The sequence below is a fragment of the Thermobia domestica genome, chromosome 1 (assembly GCF_964235325.1).
Source record: "Thermobia domestica chromosome 1, izTheDome1.hap1.1, whole genome shotgun sequence".
In the NCBI taxonomy this organism is placed as follows: domain Eukaryota; kingdom Metazoa; phylum Arthropoda; class Insecta; order Zygentoma; family Lepismatidae; genus Thermobia; species Thermobia domestica.
The window spans coordinates 231,480,969-231,502,774 of record NC_137454.1 but is presented as its reverse complement, the minus strand read 5'-3'; the positions used below and the strand labels follow the sequence as shown (position 1 = coordinate 231,502,774).

Genomic DNA, 21,806 nt, shown 5'->3' with positions numbered 1-21,806 from the left:
TGCGAAAACCTAAATACACATCAAAATTAGATAGTCGGATTTTATCAATATTGCCAGAATCCAGATTTAAAGCCGTTTATACTTATGAAGAAAGAATGATTCTTTAATATCTCGAGAGAAGCACGATGGTAGAACGCGTACTTCTGGTTCGATTTCTGGCCGAGTAATCTTGTGATAGATAACATTGTGTCCGTGGGTTTCTCGGGGTACTCTCGTTCAGTGACAAATTTTTTGCTCGCTGAAAAATTTGCCGGAGCGTCTTTTCGCTGAGTAACGTAGGACGGCAAGTGGTAGCAAGTCACATGAAAGGTAAAAAGCATATGCAGATGGCTAGAACAGTTTCAATATTAGAATATTTATGCCTATGTGAATCAAGAAATCAAGCCAGTACCTTCTGACTTGGAGTGTTATCCTATTTGTACTTCATCTGTACAGAGCTTCAAGGTTTCTGGTGATGTTACATGCTCAAATGTGAATTGTACGATACAAATGGGTATGAGTTTGGGGACGAAGCAAAGTATTTTACAGCATTTCTTAGTAGAAGATAGCATTATAAAAGCAGAATTATTAGGGTGTATTCTAAGTGTAGCCTTTTTCAACCGGGGTCCGCAAGACGATCTCAGGGGGTCCGCAAGCCAATCTGAGAAAGTCACAGATCCAAAAAGCGTGTGGAGACTGATGTATGTGTTTGTAAAATATCTCCTTTAACACAATAGGTGACTCGAAAAGGAAAGAGGGAATGAGAAATTCTTGCTCGGCATTTTTTCACTTGTCAAAGACCCTTGACTAAGCTATTTTCTGTGATTTATTTATATATTTGCAACATCTTAGTCAAGGTGTCGGGCCCCAAGTTTGAAGTTCAGGACCACCCGATTACGGAGTAGGCATCATACCATTAATATGATTATACAACTGCAAAGAAAAACAAAACACTTACCCCTCCCTTCCCCCATATATATATATATATATATATACAGTGGCGGATCCAGGATATGATCAAGAGAGAGGCTAAACCATAGTTTGCACCTTTATCCAGTGTAAAGCAGTATTGAAGTCCGTTTTAGCCAGTGTATACCTAAGCGTCAAGTGAGGTGGCTATAGGCCCCCCTGGATCCGCCTCTCTCTCTCTCTCTCTCTCTATATATATATATATATATATATATATGGGGGAGAAATATAAATACTAACCGTATATATTGCAAGGGGTCCTTCACATGTATTGTAAAATCTAAAGGGGCCGTAGTGTGCAAAAGGTTGGGAAAGGCTTACATATATCAATGCTCACTGCTGCTAAAGATGTTAAAGTATTCCATTTATGTCCCCAGATAGTGAGATTGCCAGGAAAATGTAGCTTCAACGTGGCAAAATAGCAATTACTTTAGTTCATGGATATTACCATACTTTAGAAGTGAACTAATTCAATTGTTAAAGGAGTAAATGTGCGATTCTGAAGTATCGTGAGAGGGCAAGTGTGCATGTATTATTTGGTATTTTTTGTTTTGTTTAGGGATTTCTACAGCTTCTGATCTTTGAATCACTTTTAAAGAGATGCTTTCACCCTTGAACCAAAAAAGAGATTATTAAAATTCCAATGGATGGCCCTAATGTAAACTTGATTTTTCTGCATATCTTCAAGTTCAAGATATTTTAAAGGTCGCCAAATGAATCTGTAATTCTTGATATAAGAAGCTATGCGTCACTTACTTTGTGTGGAGCATTTAAAGTTGCAATTGAGGTAACGACTGGAGAATCGTTGAATTTGTAAGAATGCTGTATAACTTTCCAGTGAAGTTTTGTTCTGTATTGGCTTGAAAATAGTAGTGTTGCCCAGCGAGTCATTGATATTTATCCGTATATTATGTTGTATATTATGTTGTATATTCAACATGCCTGGAAGGATAAGAAAGTTCCGAGCTTTTCAAGCCATCAGATCATATCAGGTATGTTGGAAGAAAATGAAATGCTTATATGCAATATTTTAAAGCACTAGCTTCTAAAATAGAATCTTTCCTTACTGAATTTCAGGTTGACTCTTCTCAGTCCATTTCTTTACAACACTTATCAGATGTGATAAAGAATGTGATGCAAAATAGGTTTGTAAAACCAGAAGTTTTTAGTTCTCCGAGTTCACGTATACGAATTGATGTGGAAAATGAAGAAAATATTCTTCCTGTGAAAAACGTTGACATTGGTTTTGGTACATACACTACCTTTAGGAAATGTCAGCCCATAACGGATTTGGACATTTTGGATTTTTGCCGAAAGTTGCAGAAAATATCTGCAGAAATTCCTTCTTAAACTTCTGGAGAAGTCATCTTTAAATTTTAAATTGACTATCACTTTCTCGTGTTTAGATCTTAATGTTTCTGCAGGATCTGATGTTGAAGTGAATTACATGGAGTCTCTTTTAGCTGAACTAGTTAGATAGCAATAGAGCAGATGGAAGTGTGAGAGAGTTCAAAGAGTTTTGTTCGAATCCAAATTGTAAAACAATTATGAGTCAGTATTCTAGAACTGACCAGTGTTTGGATGACTTTTGTCTGAAGCATTTTGCATACTTCAGAGCAAAGTGATTTAAACGTATTGTTAAAATCATCATCTTTCTTACCTCAACCATAGGTTGGTGGTCAACATGGAAATTTTAAAACTTTTCTCCTCCTTGGGAGAACTGTTTTATACTTTGATAAGGTCTTATGGAAAGGAAACAACATAGAAAGAAAAATCAGAAAATGTTAAAATGATCTTGATTTTTTCTCATGAAAATTCAAATCAAGAAAGAGAATTTCTATTAATTGTTCAATGTGTAGCAGACAATTTAAAAGAACATACTTTAGTAGCACTTAGGGACTTGTGTAAGATTCAGTAGCTTCTTCTGGTGGCCTTGAGAAACTGTCCAGAAGGAAATCCATCATGATTCATTATCTACGAAATGCTCGTACTTGTTCTGTAGAAACAACAAATGAACGACGAAAAGAAGAGAAAAAGAAACAAAAACAAGCTGAAGAGGTTAAAATAAAGATCATTCTGAACAAGCTTCAAGTTAAGAAGACTAAAATAATGAAAGATACGCGCAATATTGATGAGAAAATAGAGAGTTTTGGAGAAGTGAAATGAATTACGTAATACTATTGCTTTTTTTTTCTGAAGGTATGTTGTTAATACACCGCAGCCAGTTTTCTATACATACATCCATCTTTTCTTCGATGAGTGACTCACTGTAACTTCTTGCTTTCATATGTAACGAAATTTTCATAATTTGACAAAAGCTACAGATTAAAATTTCAGGGAAGATGTTTAATTTCGTGCATTGTGCAGGAATTTTTGTTAGTTTTTTTAGTTTGTTTGTTTTGTAGTTTTATAATAAAATATATTGTGTTTGTTTTTATATTAGTCATTTTTGTAGTTGATTAGGGAAAAAACCGTATATTACTTGTGTATCATCGTTGTTGTGATTTCTTGTTCTTGTTTTTCCATCAATATAGGAAAATCTGTATGGCTAATTACATATTAGTAAAAATTTCGAAAAAATGTTTTGGAAAACCGGGAAAAGTCACCAGGGAATTCTTTCCTGTAATATTTGTTGGCACCATATAGTTCTGAGCATTGTTGCAGCCGCTGACTGATACAATGTCTCAAAACTGATTTTGACTAATTATTAAATGCTTTATGATTTTCAAATTCTAAAATTTCGCCATACAGCCTATAGGATTGCGTGACAGCAGTTGGGAACCCCGTAAAAGGGGAGATAATTATGAGCACCTTTTAAGCCAAAATATAAGTAGCTGAAGTTAATAAAATTTTATTCATATAATCTATTGAAAATCGGCGCACGCACTGTGGCTGATACAGCAATATTTTTTTTTTAAACGGAATTTCTGTATTTATTTTTCGTTTTATTTACATCTGCTTTTTAATTTATGTGCATATTTTTAATAACGGCAACCAAACAACGGCCAAATGATTTATGTAACCCAAGGAAATCAGATTTAGACTAAAAGCATAGTCTAACGTTATCTTCGGCATAAGTGAAAAGGAAGTCAAATAGAAGTAACTCTCATCCTGTTCTATAAAACGAGAAGGTACAATGTAGCTCCTCAAAAACGTGCATGTCCGTTCAACAGGATAGCAATCGTCAAAAATGTTTGCAAAGCAATGGTTTCCATTGAAAAATGAAAAATTGAATGTGGTGATACATCTTCTGAAGATGTATCATATTCAGAGATACATCTTCTAAAAAAAAATTTTTTTAGTTGTGTTTGTACGAATTCAATATGGATAATGAAGTCGGACGAAGCGCAGCGAAAAGGGAGTGCGTAAAATATTGTCTGCGGTAACACACAGGGGCATTTGCAAATAATATATCACGAACAAAGCAAGCAAGCCAGTTCGGCGCTGTAACCGCGTAAAAGTACCGTTTCTTGTAGTTGATAGTTGGAGAGAAAAGAGTATTAAAAGTACAAAGAAATAACGTGTGTAAATAATAAGCTTAATAGTTCACAGACTAACGTGTAAAAATAAATTATTGTATTTACAGAGCATTTTAGTCAGTTGCGTAAGTTATAAAACTTACTGTATATATTCTTTCATTTTAGAATTGACGATATTCAGGACAACTCTATTCTTCGTAGAGGCATTCCAGTTGCTCATTCTATATATGGAGTAGCTAGCACAATTAATGCTGCCAACTACGTGTTATTTCTTGCACTGGAGAAAGTGCTAAGTTTGAATCATCCTGAGGTAAGTTTTAATTAGATTGTGGGTATGTATGTTAAGGAATTCAGTGAAGTATGAATATGTGTATTTACTGATAGATGCTATAGGATCAGTATTCAGGGAAAAATGAATAATGTATATTCTACATAAAAGTGAATTTACAGTTATCTAGAAATTTGATCCAATTTAAGTGCACAACGAACAAAAAATTTTTAAACTCAATGGTTGGCGCTCGATCTGTGCATCGTACTTTTTTTTAACATGTTTCCTTTAATTACAGGAAAGTAAGAAGAGTAACTTATCTTGTGCGTCCATGTTCTTTACTTTAATTGAATATTTCTTTCCTCTCTGGAAACGTCTTCAGCACCATTTTTATTTTTCAGAATACTTACGTCGCTTCAAAAGTTGAATCTGGCCACATTAACCCAACTTCTAATTGAATTGTAAGTTGAAGACAATTTAGAAATTTCATACCTGATATCGACAAAAAATGTAGAACTTTAACTTGCTAGAAGAAATCTCCTTGATATATTACACACAACCAAAATAACTGATCAACCACATAAGTCCTAAACTTCACAAAGTTTGCGGAGTGTTGAAGTTATCAGCGAAATTAGTATTTACAACAGCCAAAAAGTGAATTGAGGGACAACCACGTTAGATCAATAAATTAAGGATATAGTATGGAATTCCACATAAATATTAATTTTAACATTTTTTTCCCACTAGAAACGGCAAATTTTCTGTGAACACAGAGACAGTCATTAAGGGTAATTAGAATCGAAATTAAGCCTATGGAATACTCTGTACACATTGTTTTTTAAAATAAATTTAAAAATTACGATGAGATTTGAGATAAGAATGCGACGACGATGAATAAAAATACTGTTGGTAACGTTCGCAGAGAAGAAAGAAATATTCAGTTAAAGTAACAAACACGGATACACAAGTTAAATCACTTTTCTTATGAAAATGTGCCCTATAGCTTCTGTAAGTAGATAGTGGAAAGAATTCGTTAGTCGTCTAAAATTTCGATACTATTTTACTCAAGGAAGGATAATCTAAGACCGTAGATAAACATTGTTGACTGTACAACATACGTTTTGTTTTTCAAAAAGAAGAAAAAATAAATAAAATAAGAAATAAAAAAATAAGAAAAATAGAAATAATAAAATAATTACTATAGGTTTTGAGAAGAGAGGCTATTTATTTATTTTTTTTTCTCAGAAGAGTTACACAGAAAAGGTGGAACCTTAACAATGCGTACAATTTAGCATTTCGCACACGTCAGCGAAGAAGATGTCAGAGAGCACTGAAACCGTATGAATAAATGACAGAAATTGGAGATAATAAGGAAAACTGTTGTTATATGCATACAGACTACTAACATTGAATTGTCGTACTCAGATGCTGATATATATTAATGATGCTAAAATAATCGCATTTCTTGATAGTGTGCAAAGAAATCGATCTGGAAGTGAATGCAAATAATAAAACTAAGTAAATGGTGACAAGACATTGATTACTGAAATAAGAACACCATAATAATATAAGGAAGGTGAAGACATTTTATTCTTACACACTAGGTTTAACTTATACTTTAGGACAATATACTTTTCATTTGAAAACTGCTTATTAGAGGTCTGAGTCCAGTAGTCAGACCAGATTGTTTGGTCGGCAAGAAAAATGTAAAAATATACCAGAATACACTAAATGTCTATTGCAAAACTAAGATATTTTATTTGGTCCTCGGTGGTGACCTGGCAACAGGAAGTTTTCTGCTCTGACTCATTTCATACATTATGTTTATTATTATTATTATTTGTTTCGTGTACTTTCGTTATCATGTCATTTATATTTTAAATACTAGGCTTCAGTGATGTATAGATATGTGTTTCTGTTGATATCGCAATATGTTATTTCTGCGTCTCAGAAACTTAAGAGAAGCAGTTCCTTTTTTTTTGTTTATAGTTCCACCAGGACCATGATGCAAAAAATAAATATGCATTACATATAAAAGCTTTTACTACATTTACAGAGATTCAAGTTGTCCTACTTGTCATACCTTTTAGTAGGAAAGGAACTTATAAAAATAAGGCATACTTTTCAATGAGAAATAAATATATGCATGTAATATTTTCATGGAGTCGACGCTGTATTTTTGTTGAAATACGGTGATTGACCTTGGTGCGAGCTGCTAAAATGGTCATAACTCAGTAAAAAACAATAAAAAATATTTTTGTCGTAGAGCTTCTCAAATAATACGAAGGTTACGACATCGGCGTAAATGGATACTGCAGTGTGTAAGATTCTCCTTTGAGAACTCTTAGCTGCATTTTCTAGTACATTCGTCATTATCATTTTAGGAATTTTTTAAAAAGGTATTTTAGAAAGAGAAGTCTCTAATTTATGTACTTCATGGAAAAAATTTGTACTCTTGTCAATAATTTATCACTTAATAAACATTCATGAGTTCAGAGTCTGTTAAAACACTTATTCAGACTAAATTTTCAAGAAGCTTCGTCGTGACTATGACGCTTCGTATACATTTTAGACGCTGGAGACCGGGATCTAATTCTGCTGTTGTCAAGAGAAGTAAAATGCCGTAGGTCCCCAAGCTGTGAGCTACAGCGCCCTGGTGCGTCTTACCTGACTTACAGTGAATGATACTTAGCTTTAGAAGTGTAATATAATGATAATTGTTTGGATTTTAGATCAACAGTTATCAAAGGTTATTCATGAAGGATTATTCGTGAATTTAAAATATATTTCATTTTTCACGTATGTATAGTCATTGTCAAAAATTTGAGCACACTACTCATTTTTCAGAATATCTAGATCTATGTCTATCTATCTATCTATCTATCTATCTATCTATCTATCTATCTATATATATATATATATATATATATATAAGGTGGTCCGGAAGTGGGCGTACCCCCCCCTCTTTTAGTTTCAACAGTATAGGTTTAGTTATGGTAGAATGTCTGTACACAGTTACCGTGAAGTCTTAAGAGTGATAAACAGCGGTATGATCACCATCCATGTCGTAACACAGCTGGATTCTGCGCCAAATTCTCACGGATGTATGTATCTACACATATGTATATATTAAAAAGATATCAATACAAATCCCAGTTTGTTGGACTTGTTATGTAAAATAAACATCATTGCTTATATAAAAGAATTAAAACATATACTCCTGTTTTCACTGAGACAAATTTATTGAATATGTTTACTTTCAGTGAAATGCCAACCCTTAGCCTTGATCAGAGCGTTACGACTTCCAGGAATTTGATTAATTTGCCAACTTTTGCGAAACTGTACTACTTCAGTAGCTCTGAAAAGTCTTGCAGAGACCGTCAGTATTCGTTGGCATCTATTTACGGACTATCTAGTCAGGTTCATCTTACAAGACCTAGCTGGGTAACAAATCTGATGACTGTGGTGACTGTTCCATTTGTTGGTGATGTAAGCCTCTTCTTTGCGTTGAAAATAATTATTACATAGCTTGGAAGAATGTTTGGAATGGTAATCCTGTTGTAGTATAAAGCTACTGCTTCAAATCCACGTTCCTGATGTAATTCAGTGCCTCACCTAAACGTTTTGAAACACATTTTTGTCCATTATATTATTAGTTTGAACTGAGCTATCAATTTCGTAGTTTGTAAAGCATGCCCAAACAGTGACGCTACCTTCTCCGTGCCTTACTGTAGGTATTACACCGTAGAGATGAAAGCACCGTTCGGGATAACGACGGAGGAACTTCTAGCAGCGGAAGGCAAAAAGTTGTAATTTAGATTCGTCCGTCCAGAGTGCCCTCTTCCATCGTTCATCGCTCCAGTCTTCATTTTGTTCTATTTATTTAGTTTTAGGAATATCTTTATCTAGTGTTGTATGCTTGAAGGAATGTTTTTTTCTGCAGTCATACTCCAAAGACCATAAATTTGAAGGCGCTGGGCCTCCGTCTTAATTGATACCAATTGAAAATAGCTCTTCCGAAGCAATTAATGTGTATTCCGTTTGCTTTCTTTTCCCAGTAAACTTGTCCTTAAGAGAAGTTTTTATCTTTGGAGAATCAGTACATTTCAATGCAATATTTACGCCACTATGTGACTATCTTTCAATGAGTCGTTTATGACTCTTTTATTTAAAAATAACAACTTGAAGACCTTTTTCGACTTTTAGTTAACAGTTTCTTTTCTACATTTTATAGTATTTGCATGTTCTTCACACAACCCAACGGGTTCGCGCGAGTGATATCACATGCCACAGATTTGCATCCAATTTTGTACAAAATACGACACGATTGAGTTGAGTTGATTTTGAGTTTGACCCCCTTTCAGCAGCGAGGCTATATGAGACGGGACCTACTGATTAACGTGGAACCCGAACGACGTGAGCTTCCGCCGGGAATCGAACTCGGGTCTCCCACGCCAAAGACGCGTACGCTAACCGCTGGCCACGAAGGAACTCTACGACACGATTGATTAGCGCATACACAACTGTTCGGTGAAGTATAGAGGCAAGTATTGAAAAGAGTTCATACACACACGAACTAGATGTCGTTGAAACGATGCATTATCGAACAAAGCGTGACGTTAATTATCTGTTCATTAGCTATCTTTTATTGACAAGCAACTTCCCTCAATAAATTCGTCTTGATATCAAGAAGACCATGGATTTTCCTACTCTTATATGAACAACGTTTTTTACTTTTAGAAACGAGTCCAACAAACATGGTCTTGTATAAACAGTGTCTTTTATTTGATAAATTCTGAAAAATCAATAGTGTACTCAGTATATAAAAGGTTGATTCATTTGTATTGAGTCGAAGTCAATATGCAACTGTACCGCGCATGCGCAACCCATAGCCGTGGGATTGCTACATGGCAAGCAACAATATCTCGTTAGTCACATAGTAGAACGTTGCGGTCGAACGTAGTCTGATACCACCGAAACAGAACAGATTTTGGGAGAGGTTCATTGTGGCCCTTTCCGACTGTAAGTTCACGACATAGTCCATCGTAGGAATGTGTCGAAATGCGTAATTGTCGTGTAGGTCATACCACTGTAAATAGATTACTCAGAAATGTGCGGCACAGAGTCCTGCGCGACACCATAGGGAAACGAGCAGCTAGAAACCGGTTTCCGGTGAAGAGGACCCAGTCGCTATTGCGTGTGGTTTGGCGTATGGCGACCTTTGAAATTCTCCCCCCACTACCTGCACGACCAGCAAATGCCACACTTTGCAGGCAACATCAACTGCCCCGTCTACAGGGATTTACACCTCATGGTTCGCAAAAGTAGTGTGTACGTCCTAAAACCATGTCATGAGGCTGAATGAAAAAGAAACTGCAGTAGGCAAGGCATCCAGCCACACGATGAAAACATCGCTGGAATTCTATCGCCTTATGAAACAAGAAGCTGGAATTTCAGCATTTCCCTTCTTTGACATTCCTGTCAAGAGTCCAGTTATCAGCCCAATAGAGTATTGTGCTTTGGGACTCTACAAGCGGAGCCTGTCCCGTCGTCGAGTCCACACTTTCCGGCCCGTGGAAAGCCTGTAGAGAAGAGTGAGATGCAATACCCATGGTCCAGCTGCAACGCAATCTCCTGTAATGGAAACCGATACCGAGCAACGGTCAGTAGAAGTGGTCTGCATATCGAACGCAACCGGTGATGGAAACATGGCATTTCCTAAGTAAATAACACATTCAAATTCGACTCAGTATAAGTGAATCAACCTCTGTATATACCGTTCATGTATTTGTGTATTGTGGATACGCGTATGTTATGACTGTTATGAGGTGCTGTCGAAATTCGCGGTACATTAAAAGCACCGTGAGTCGTAAAAATCTTGGAATACTGCCGTAGATAATCAACAAACATGTGCTTCATTACTAATAAAACGAGCTATGATTGGTTCTTGTATGGTATGAAACACAAATGCGCCCTGAGCTTCCTCGTAACTTTCAGGATAGCGCGTGCGTGTCTTCCACACGGGAGACCCAGGTTCGATTCCCGGCAAGAGTTCATGTGGTTCGGATACCATGTAAAACTGTAGGTCCATGTCTCATATAACTTCGCTGCTGAAAGGGACATTAAACTGAAATCACATCACATCACAAATAAAAGTAAAAAATGTCCCCTGAAATAATGTTCCTTATCTTCGGAACAGCAAATGCTCTTCAGCTGAAATATGGGTATCATATTCCATATTAATTAGAATATTTTCGAGATTTCTTCCACATTTCTTAACTCGAATATGAATTCTATGCAAATAGTTAGAAATTTCGATAGAAAAATTGGAAACAGGTCACAGACGCGACATGACATAAAATCAAAAATCACCTCACAAAAATCGGTCATAGAAGCCATTGCACATAGAGCCAACGGTCACTGCAGCTATCTCTTATGGTGCCTTCCATTTCAATTCAGGCAGAGCATGTACCATCATCATCTCAGATATTGTTGAAACTTTTTTTTTTTTTTTTTTAATAGGAACTAGACATGTTTTTGAGAGACCCATACTTTTTTTTTGTCGAAAAAAATTTTCCCGCGAAGTAATAGGCCATCAATGACGGAGAGTACAATTTATGAATTGTAGAAGACATGGAAAATGGTCAATTTCGGAGCCCAACCATTCAGCTATGGAGACAGGTAGAGTTATAATTCTTGTTGTGGTATGTACATAGGGATATAAATAAACTATATTTTATTATAGTTTGGTTTGTGCATGCGTATCTTTTTCTACATGAGTTAATAAATGAATGTCAGTTTATCTGAAAAGTCGAAGTTTGCGATTTTTTTTCGAGCACTTCCATTTCGAATTTTAAAATTCTGTTTTCACGGTTGGTAAGACCTAGTTACCCGCTTTCCGAAAAAAAAAAAAAAAAAAATGTATCGCTTCTGTGTGCAACCGTTTTGTCGCAAAAAATTCCCGAAATTGTAAAATTTTCAGAAATCGCCATTTTTGGGCGCCATTTTCTCGAAAACACCATCTTTTAAAATTCTGAAATTTTGTCAGATGGTTCAACTTTACATGAATAATAAATACACCAAATATCATTCTCGACCAGTGCTTTATGAATTAACTATAGCCTTTTAAAGTTAGCGAAGTTTTGTTAACTTTGATGTCACAGTTAGCAACACTAGAAACAGTAAAAGTGCAATGATTTGATAATGTTTGTGGTTCACATTTATTAAATGAAGAATACAAAGTTTTCTTGACATATTTTTATTTATTATTTTGATAAAAAAAAAGGCTCTCTGAAATAGTAAAATGAGCCTCCCCCTTCTCCGTTTTTTTATTCCGAAATAATTTGAGATGGAAATTACGATTACGAAACACACAAATTTTAAGTTTACTTGAAATGGCCATCCAATAAATTCTGATCTATAAAAAGCCTAAACTATTAGCTCAGTGATGATTTGAAATGCTCCAGACAAAGTCTCAATTAAGTGCGATGTCATTACAGTGATCGAAAAAGGACAAAAAGTTTAAAAAAAAATCGAAACGTTTTCTTGTGCGTTCCATCAAAGAAATTTACGGACTTTTTAAGCAGAACAATTCTAGCATAAGAATGGGTCACTCGGAATTTTATAGTATTCGACTAAAGTGGATCAGTCCGCAACCTACGAGGGAAATGTGTGTGTATTGTGCAAATTTTATGTTAGCTGCTATTGCGTTAAAACAAATCAAAGGTGTAGCCTGTATTGAAGCTGTCGTGAGTGATCTATTTCCTTTAGTAGTATGATTCGTAGAAAATGACAGCTGTCTTCTTCAAGAATGTGGTGAAGTCCTGGAGTGAACGGAATAAGTGTGGAGTTTGAAAATGAAATAAGAGTGAGAAAATGAAAATGTTACGTGTGCCATTTGGGAAAACAATGATCTTAAAAAAAACTGTGCCACTTTCTGTTTTCGTATCGTACATTGCTGGTTTAACTTTAAGAATTGTAATTCATAACCACATCAAGAAAATCCAAAGAGAATTAATTCCTACCGAAAAGAATCGTATAAAATTTCAAGATACAAATTCTATTTTACTTTATGTGAACTTCGTTGAAAACTGGACTATTATTCTGCAAAGTGAAATTCAGAGTTATTACCGGAATATGAAACAACTGACAGTTTTATTGTAATAAGCGATGGCAAAACACACGATTCGGCTCATGTATTCATAGCCATATACAAGATTCTAAAAATACTCAAAGAAAAGCGAAATTGTAAGTTATAGAAAAAGGTTTGAATACGTGAAAATAAGTAAACTCCCTCGTGGCTAAGCGGTTTGAGTGGGAGACCCGGGTTCGCTTCCCGGCGGGAGCTCATGTGGTTCGGATTCCACATTAATCAGTAGGTTCACGTCTCATATAGCTTCGCTGCTGAACAGGACCTAAACTAAAATCAACTCAACTTAACAACGTGAAAATAAGTGTCTACAATTTCCCAAACCGTGTCAGTGATTTCTGATGGTGCTGCATCCCACTTTAAAAATCGTTTTCAGATGTTCGAGATGCAGACAGGTCCGATAAAGCAGTGTTCTTGCAGTGAAACCGGCAATGCAAGGGTCTTTGCGACGGTATTGCGGGGAAGGGGGTAAAGAATGTGACAATTCAGCATAACCTTAGGCAAAAACAGATACACAGTATTAAAACCGCAGAAGAATTCGTGAGTATAGCGCTAGTACAAACTCTGGGTATTACTGTCGTTTTGTTGCCTGGAACTGAATTCGACAACTTCCGAAAAAAAAAAGCAAGAATGGGAAAGTGTGCGACCGGCAACTGGTATTCAACGAAGTCACCTTTAGCTTTCGGTAAATGGCGAAGTTTTTATGGCAGTAAGGGGTCACCATGAACTAACCAACCCACCATGAACTTCCCCCAAACTCGAGCTTCTGCAGTTCAAAGTGTAGATTTAAAAAGTGTAAAAAGGAACTTTTGTTACATACATGTACGTATGATAACCAGTGGTGCGTAGCAGAAATATTATGAATAAATCATGAATTACGTGAACTTGAAATGCTGTTTATGCTTCCACATGGACCTTCAGCAGGGTACAGGTTTCCAGAAGAGCATAAGAGAGGTGAAAAGTGTTTTGTGACTATCGACAATGTGCTACGCAGGGGCGGATCCAGGACGGACTTCTGGGGGGGGGGGGGTTGTAATACTGCTACTTAGAGCTACGTTTAAGAGCTAAAAAAAAACTCGGGGATGGGTTTTATTTATATATAAAGTAAGAAAGTGTCTTTTTCTGAGGGGGCGATCGTCCCCATGGATCCATCCCTGGACGAGTTGTGAGTGCATCAACACCCATTGGAACATCTGCACGGTTACATGCTATTAGCGAAGAAGACACCAAGCAAGCAAATGATTGGTCCATGTGAAAAAAAAAAAAAAATAGTGAAATTTTGTTTCCGAAGACCATTTTAAGTAAGTGAACTTGAAATTTGTGTGTTTCGTAATCGTAATTTCCATCTCAGATTATGTCGGAATAAAAAAACGGAGAAGGGGGAAGGCTCATTTTACTATTTCAGAGAGCCTTTTTGATCAAAATAATAATAATAATAATAATAAAAACAGTCAAGAAAACCTTTTATTCTTCATTTAATGAATGTGAACCACAAACATTATCAAATCATTGCACTTTTACTGTTTCCAGTGTTGCTAACTGTGACATCAAAGTTAAGAAAACTTCGCTACCTTCAAAAGGCTATAGTTAATTCATAAAGCATTGGTCGAGAATGGTATTTGGTGTGTTTATTATTCATGTAAAGTTGAACCATCTGACAAAATTTCAGAATTTTAAAAGATGGTGTTTTCGAAAAAATGGCGCCCAAAAATGACAATTTCTGAAAATTTTACAATTTCGGGAATTTTTTGCGACAAAACGGTTGCACACAGAAGCGATACATTTTTTTTTTTTTTTTTTTTTTGGAAAGCGGGTAACTAGGTCTTACCAACCGTGAAAACAGAATTTTAAAATTCGAACCGGAAGTGCTCGAAAAAAATTCGCAAACTTCGACTTTTCAGATAAACTGACGTTAATTTATTAATTTATGTAGAAAAAGATACGCATGCGCAAACCAAACTATAATAAAATATAGTTTATTTATATCCCTATGTACACTCATGTCCAAAATGATTGTCGCATGTCTATAACCGTCTTCTTGTAAGAATATAATTTGATAATGATTTTGCAGGGTACTTTTAATACTGATACTATGTGTATAATCGGAAAATGTATATTTGTGGTAAATTTCACAGGAAAAAAAATTATAAATACGAAAATTAGAATGAGTAAAACAAAATGTTGCTAAATGGACAAGAAAGTTTTATTTTCGTTTTATTGTTCTTATTTAATGCTCTTTTGACACGAAATTTGCCACATACATGTCTTTGCCGATTATACACATACTAGCATTATAAGAAATACCGGGCGAATGCGTTATCAAATTATATTCCTACAACAACATATTTATAGACATGCGATAATAATTTTGGACATGAGTGTACATACCATAACAAGAATTATAACTCTACCTGTCTCCGTAGCTGAATGGTTGGGCTCCGAAGTTGACCATTTTCCATGTCTTCTACAATTCATAAATTGTACTCTCCGTCTTTGATGGCCCATTACTTGGCGGGAAAATCTTTTTCGACAAAACAAGAATATATGGGTCTCTTAAAAACATGTCTAGTTGCTATAAAATAAGTTTCACCAATATCTGAGATGTGATGATATATATATATTGCCTGAGTTGAAATGGAAGGCACCTTATACAAGCTATGTGTACATATACATCCGATCATAGGAACATTTAGTATGTATGCAACAACGCTGTTAGTACTAAGTAAATATTCAAGTTTGAAGAATATTACTAAATTTATGAGACAAATCACTCAAAATAGTAATTATTTCATTAACTATAATGCTTTCCACATCGGAAAAAGAAAAATAAATTTCAAATTTTGATAATATGCTCGAGTTAATATACTTATCAAGCTTAATATCCGATGAATTCATAAGTTGATGAGTCATGATGAATGAACGTTGCTTCAAATTAAATAAATTCTGTGGATATTTATAATTAAATCGATCTCTTATGTAGAAATATCTTTCTTACATTAAATTTACGATACGGATTGTAAAATGTGATATTTTCTTTTCTCTCCTTTTAAAGGCTACAACCGTTTATTGTGAACAGTTGTTAGAGCTTCACCGAGGGCAAGGTATGGAGATATATTGGAGAGATAATTATATCTGTCCCTCGGATGAAGAATACAGGCAGATGACGATTAGAAGTAAGTATTGTTTTGATTAGCTATTTCAGTAGTGAAAGTAGTTTATACTAAAGACTTTTTCTCCAATTTATATTGGGGATTAACGCTGTATTTTTATACAAATTTAATACAATTCCAGCAACTCATCATGTTAAATATTGTGTACAGTCATATTCATATAAAGTATTTATGTATTGAAATTTGTTTAACACATCGACATATACTGCTGAAGCATTGCTTTTTTTTTTTTTTTTTTTTTGTTTTGTTTTGTTTTGTTTGCTTGTATTTGTTGATGATATTGTCTTAGATTAGTAGACTTCAAAATGGATAGATAATATTTCGTACTTTTACAGAAACAGGCGGCCTATTCATGCTTGCTATTAGGTTGATGCAGCTATTCAGTGAGAACAAAGCAGATTTCACAAAACTGGCAGGTATTTTAGGACTTTACTTCCAAATCAGAGATGACTACTGCAACTTGTGCCTCCAAGAGGTAAAGATGTACTTATTTTCTTCTTTATACTTTTTAGAACTTTGAAAACGAGTCATCTAAGCATTATGCTGCATACTTTTCGAGGTAATAAATGTGGCTTTAATAAAAATTACAGAAATATATCTACTACTAATTGCGATATTAATTTTAATGAGAATATTTTAGTTTACATTAATTTACGTTGGTGATTAGTACTGATTTCTGTGATGTTAAAAAAAAAAAAAAATCTTTTATATATCTTTAGCGTCTGAATAAGAATACGAACTAGTACAGATGTATTTTCTTTTGAATGGCATATTAATTTGAATTGGCTCATACATAGAACCATTGTAATTCTTGGGATAACTGAGAATATAAAAATGGACGAACCTTTTAATTGTAATTTATAATCGTCATATAATGATATTCCTTCATTTTAATGAATTCTTGAAAAGTAACTTTAAATATGAATATAATAAGTATATAAAATAATTAATAACTGTAATCTGAATATGATAAAACGAAATATAAATGTGTTTATACTTTTATTTGAGGGTTATTCATTAGGTAAGCAAATTTATATGATATGATAGTTTTATCACGTTACGGTCCAGAGTATTTTTGTTAATTGTACAGAACAACTTAACAAGTTCCATCTAGGGCAAAAGGCGCTTTTAAATGTTGTATTAACTAGAAGAGAAAGAAAAATAAAAAGAAAAGTAGTTTAAAAATGTACTAATTACAGGATTTCTACTGGTCAGGGAAGTCAAGGAAAACTCAGGGAAAAAGACTGAAAATCAGGGAAGGTCAGGGAAAATTTTATAAAATATATTTTTTCTGTCATTAATTGTACACCAATTTCAGCTTAGTCAACCATTATATAGGACGTTGCTAAGATTTTTATGGGTGGTAAATGGAATGTACGTATGAACAATTGATTACTATTTGTCCCTATAGAGTAAAAGTTCTAATATATAAATATTCACCGTTATTTATTTCTTATTTATATGTCAATGTCATCCGATACCTGTCATGAAAGTCAGGGAATTTCCTGCCAAAGGTCAGGGAAAGTCAGGGAAATAGATTTCTCCAGATCAGTAGAAACCCTGAATTAATACTGATTTGTTCGTTGATTATTTCAAGTTTTTATGTTGATTTATGTAATTTACTTGTCGTTACGTCAACGAATTGATGTTGACTTCGGTTGCTAGGTAATAATACGGTATCTATGTACCTAAATATTAACACAATGAATATGTAACAGTTTAGAACGCAGAACTAAAAGGACATATGTAAGTTTCTGTTATATATACGTCAAATATCTATAGTAGATTGAATAGTAAGACTACTACAACTACTGAGTACTTATTTATGTTGTGAATAGTCTATAGAGGTGCGAAGAATAATTATTCCAAAAATAGGTTATAATATAACTTATTCAATCCCGAAGTATTTTTGCGGAGATAAATGTTGGATCCAAATCGCAAATCTTTGCCCATTAACCATTGTGATTTCATGAGGGTTATACAAGAAGGCGGGGAAAGAACATAGTCCTTCTAAAACTTGCTCAGTACAACAAAAAATTTTAACTATCATAAAATCTCTACATGAAAAAAGAGAACTGTTTAATATACAGTTTGAATTTGTTTCCTTGCTCCTCTTTAATAATTAAAACGTAAATAGCAAGCCAAGTTACCGTACTCTAACATAATATTCTTGTAAGATTGTTTCAAACAACTATATTTTCCAATCTGAGCACAGCTTACAGATATGAATTTTCTTAATACGTACAATATTCGTAAACATTTATTTTATATCTTGTTATAAATGTTGAACTTACAAAATAAACTGTACAGTGTTTTAGTCGTTTGTAATTCGTCCGTAAACAGTAGAAAATATTTTCTAAGTACATTTAGCACTTTGAGCGTTTTGTATGGCGCTGTTCTTACATATTTTGTAAAGAGCACGGGAATTGAAAAGTGTATGCTGTGAAAAGAGAAAGAAGGAGCAGATAGAATTTTGCAGCAGTTTTGTTTATTCATAGTTGCAGTGTGTATTTGTACTTGTTGCAGGTTGAACATCAACGTATCTTTAACTTTTGTACAGCATTATTAAACTTACGTTCTCTCTTTTTTTATTTTTATTTATTTATTTTTTTGTTTTAGTATGCAGAAAATAAAAGCTTTTGTGAAGATTTGACTGAAGGAAAATTTAGTTTTCCAATCATTCATGCTATTCATAGCAGACCAGATGATTCTCAGGTAATATGTATCCTTTTGTGCCAGTCAAAATTATGTACCTGAGTTTGTTAGTAAAGTAGTTTCTGTAAATTCAGAAAAATAATATAAGTTGAAATGTTTAGTGAAAAGTTCTTATTTAATGCAGTATTGATGTTAATTATTGAGCAGTTTCAGTGAACCAGGTTAAAGGTAAATTGAGTTTAGTAAAGGACGATAAAACTAATGTGATGGGTGAGTCGGTAAGAATGCAGGGTAACGAAGGAATAATAGATAAAGAGAATAATTTATATAATGTAGGGAAATGTATTGAAAAAATATATAAATTAATGAAAAATAATATATAAATAATACCAATTCTAATATTGTAAAAGATAAAAATGCAAAGAAATTAGCAAGATAAAAAATATATTGGAAAGAATGTAATGTGATGAAGTAGAGTAGGTAGACAGTTAAGATGAGGGCGATGGTTCGCTGCGGATAGGATGGTTAATACAGGATGGTCATGGTTCGGTTTCCCTGTTTCATGTTGAAATAAAACACAGACTTCCGTAGATAAATGAATGTAATTATATTTGATAATTACAATACTTACTTGGATTTTAGTTGAGGTGTTATTTTTTTTTAATATAACATCTTTTGAGGGTCCCTCATCCCTCTGAATGCAACTGGTCAGTCGTTCACGGAAATTGCCCATTACTGGGTGTAAGAGATCCTGAGGACCCTGTAAGAGATCCTGTGCGGAGAAATGACCCAATTTGCTCTTAGCAATTTACTTTATTTTTCATCTTCGTTGCGTCATAAAACACATCTAAAGAATACTCATATGTACGTTTTGAAGATAAGCGGAAGACAGTAAATGTATGAACCTTTTATTGTCCCTTAACTCTTACAACAGATATTCTTCGGCAGCGGACCACAGATGTAGAAGTAAAGAAGTATTGCATTAAGCTGCTTGAGAATTTTGGTTCTTTCAGCCACACACGAATTACCTTGGAGCAGTTGGACAAAGATGCCAGAGAAGAGGTTGAGAAACTCGGTGGTAATCCTCACTTACACGCACTACTGGACGAACTTTTAAGTTGGAAGAGAGATAGCAAGGATCTGTGATATGACATGCAGAGATCTGAGAGTAAAATAACGGAACACTTGTGACTTCGGCTCAAAAAAAGCAAGTTGGAGAAAAAAGGATTTCCATTCTTTTTCGTACCTCAGTAGTACAGATTTCTGCGTGTGTGTGTGTGTGTGTGTATGTGTGTGTGTATGTTTGGAATGAGAGTGTAGAGAAATAATAGTCATACGTTTTGTGATAGTTCAATTGCATGATTTTTACTATAAGAGTTTATTGCTAGTATTTGGCAGTTGCTGTCGCACTTAAGAGTAAAAATAAGTAGTAACTGTTTCTAATATATGTGAGTGAATATAAAGGATATGTAGATTTATTAAGTTATTACATGTATATGTACATACTGAAGAATGGTATATTTTATGTACTAATATTTAGTGCATAATAATATTGGTATTAAAATTTGTATCATAATTATGTTAATTCTAGTCTTCAGTGATATATATATAAAGATGAGTGCTTTTATTTTTCACATTATATGTTTTCTTCATTTTGACTTGTTATTTTTTCCCCACTCTTGATATTCGTTGTTGATGATAATGCCGTTGATTATTTTCAACTCGGTCCCTCTCTGCTTTATTTCCATTTTGTAAAGTGAGAAAGTTGCTGATCACATTCAATCGTATTGTGTAATTGTACAATTAAAATTCAAAAAAGTTTATGTACGAGGATAAGTCAGTAAGTATCTGGAATCAGTTTGTATTATTTATTACCACACGGGTACAGTGTTTTTATTCGTATCAGTTTTCAACATAATCATCCTGCTTTTCAATGCACCTGGTCCATCGTTGCACAAACTTTCCGATAGCCTCTGCAAAAGAAAGTTTTTGGTTGCTCAGCAAACCACAAATACATCGCTTCTTTCACCTGTTGATCGAAGCTGAATCGACGGCCTCTGAGAGCATCTTTAAGTGGACCAAACACATGGTAATCCGATGGGAGCGAGATCGGGATTGTATGCAGGATGCACATCTCGAGACACAGCGTCTGAAGAGTTTGAGGAGTGTGGGCGGCGGTTTGGGACGCGCATTGTCATGCAACACAAGAACGTCTTCCGACAATCGACTTGTACGTTTATTACGAATTGCAGGCTTCAGCTTGCTTAGCAGCATATCACTGTATCTTTTACTGTTTATTGTTGACCCCTTTTCCAGGTAATATTCCAGAATTGGTCTTGTGAGTCTCAAAACACTGTGAACATCACTTTCCCTACAGAAGGTTGACTGTTGAATTTCTTCTGAAGGGGAGATCCGGGGTACTTCCATTTCATGCTCTGGCGTTTGCTCTCTGGTTCAAAGTGATGATTCGCCAGAGAAAAGCTTCACCTTCGTTACCATAACGGTCCTGTAGGCACTGACATTCTCACACGGTTTCGCTTGTGATCTTCATCGAGTTTTTTCGGAACCCATTTGGCATAGACTTTGTGAAAGTTGAGCCTGTTATACATGATGTTATATGTAGAACCATGACTAATCTGCATATAGGTGCCACTTCATCAACAGTCACTCGTCTTTATTCAGAATCAAGGCATGGACTCATTTAATAATGTCATCAGTTTTGCTGTAGCTGGACGCCTCACCGTTCACGCTCGTTCGACCACTTTTGAATCGTTCAATCCACTGGTAAACACTTCGCTGTAGCAACACATTATCCCTGTATTGTGTTGAAAGTCTGTTATGAATTTCCGCTCCGGGTACACCTTCAGACCACAAAAAACGGATGACAGAACGCACTTCTTCTTTGGTGCACACAGAGAGTGGCGCACCTATCTTTAGTTTGAAACAGCGCAAAGCGGAATGATGTGATAACTCTGCAACGTACCACAGGCGAAGCCAACGGTGATACCTAGCGTCTGGTGAGCACAACGCCGTAGAGCCAACCTGAAAAGAAATAGAAAAATATTGTAGTTACTTATTGACTTACTTTCGTATTTTATACTAGTAGACGTGTACTTTATTTGTATGAAATTTTTTTT

General features: G+C 34.8%; 1 protein-coding gene across 2 annotated transcripts in view; it reads left to right on the top strand.

Annotated features, from left to right (window-relative positions):
* The window catches only part of qm (geranylgeranyl pyrophosphate synthase quemao), a 66,561-nt gene extending 45,969 nt beyond the window's left edge, over positions 1-20,592 (top strand). For both annotated transcript variants that reach the window (XM_081770950.1, XM_081770941.1), the window contains 5 exons: positions 4,593-4,737; positions 15,897-16,017; positions 16,350-16,489; positions 18,634-18,736; positions 19,604-20,592. In XM_081770950.1, the coding sequence (XP_081627076.1) occupies positions 4,593-4,737; positions 15,897-16,017; positions 16,350-16,489; positions 18,634-18,736; positions 19,604-19,815 (721 nt within the window). In that variant the 3' untranslated portion in view covers positions 19,816-20,592. The remainder of the gene's footprint in view (positions 1-4,592; positions 4,738-15,896; positions 16,018-16,349; positions 16,490-18,633; positions 18,737-19,603) is intronic.
* The last annotated feature ends 1,214 nt before the right edge of the window (positions 20,593-21,806 follow it).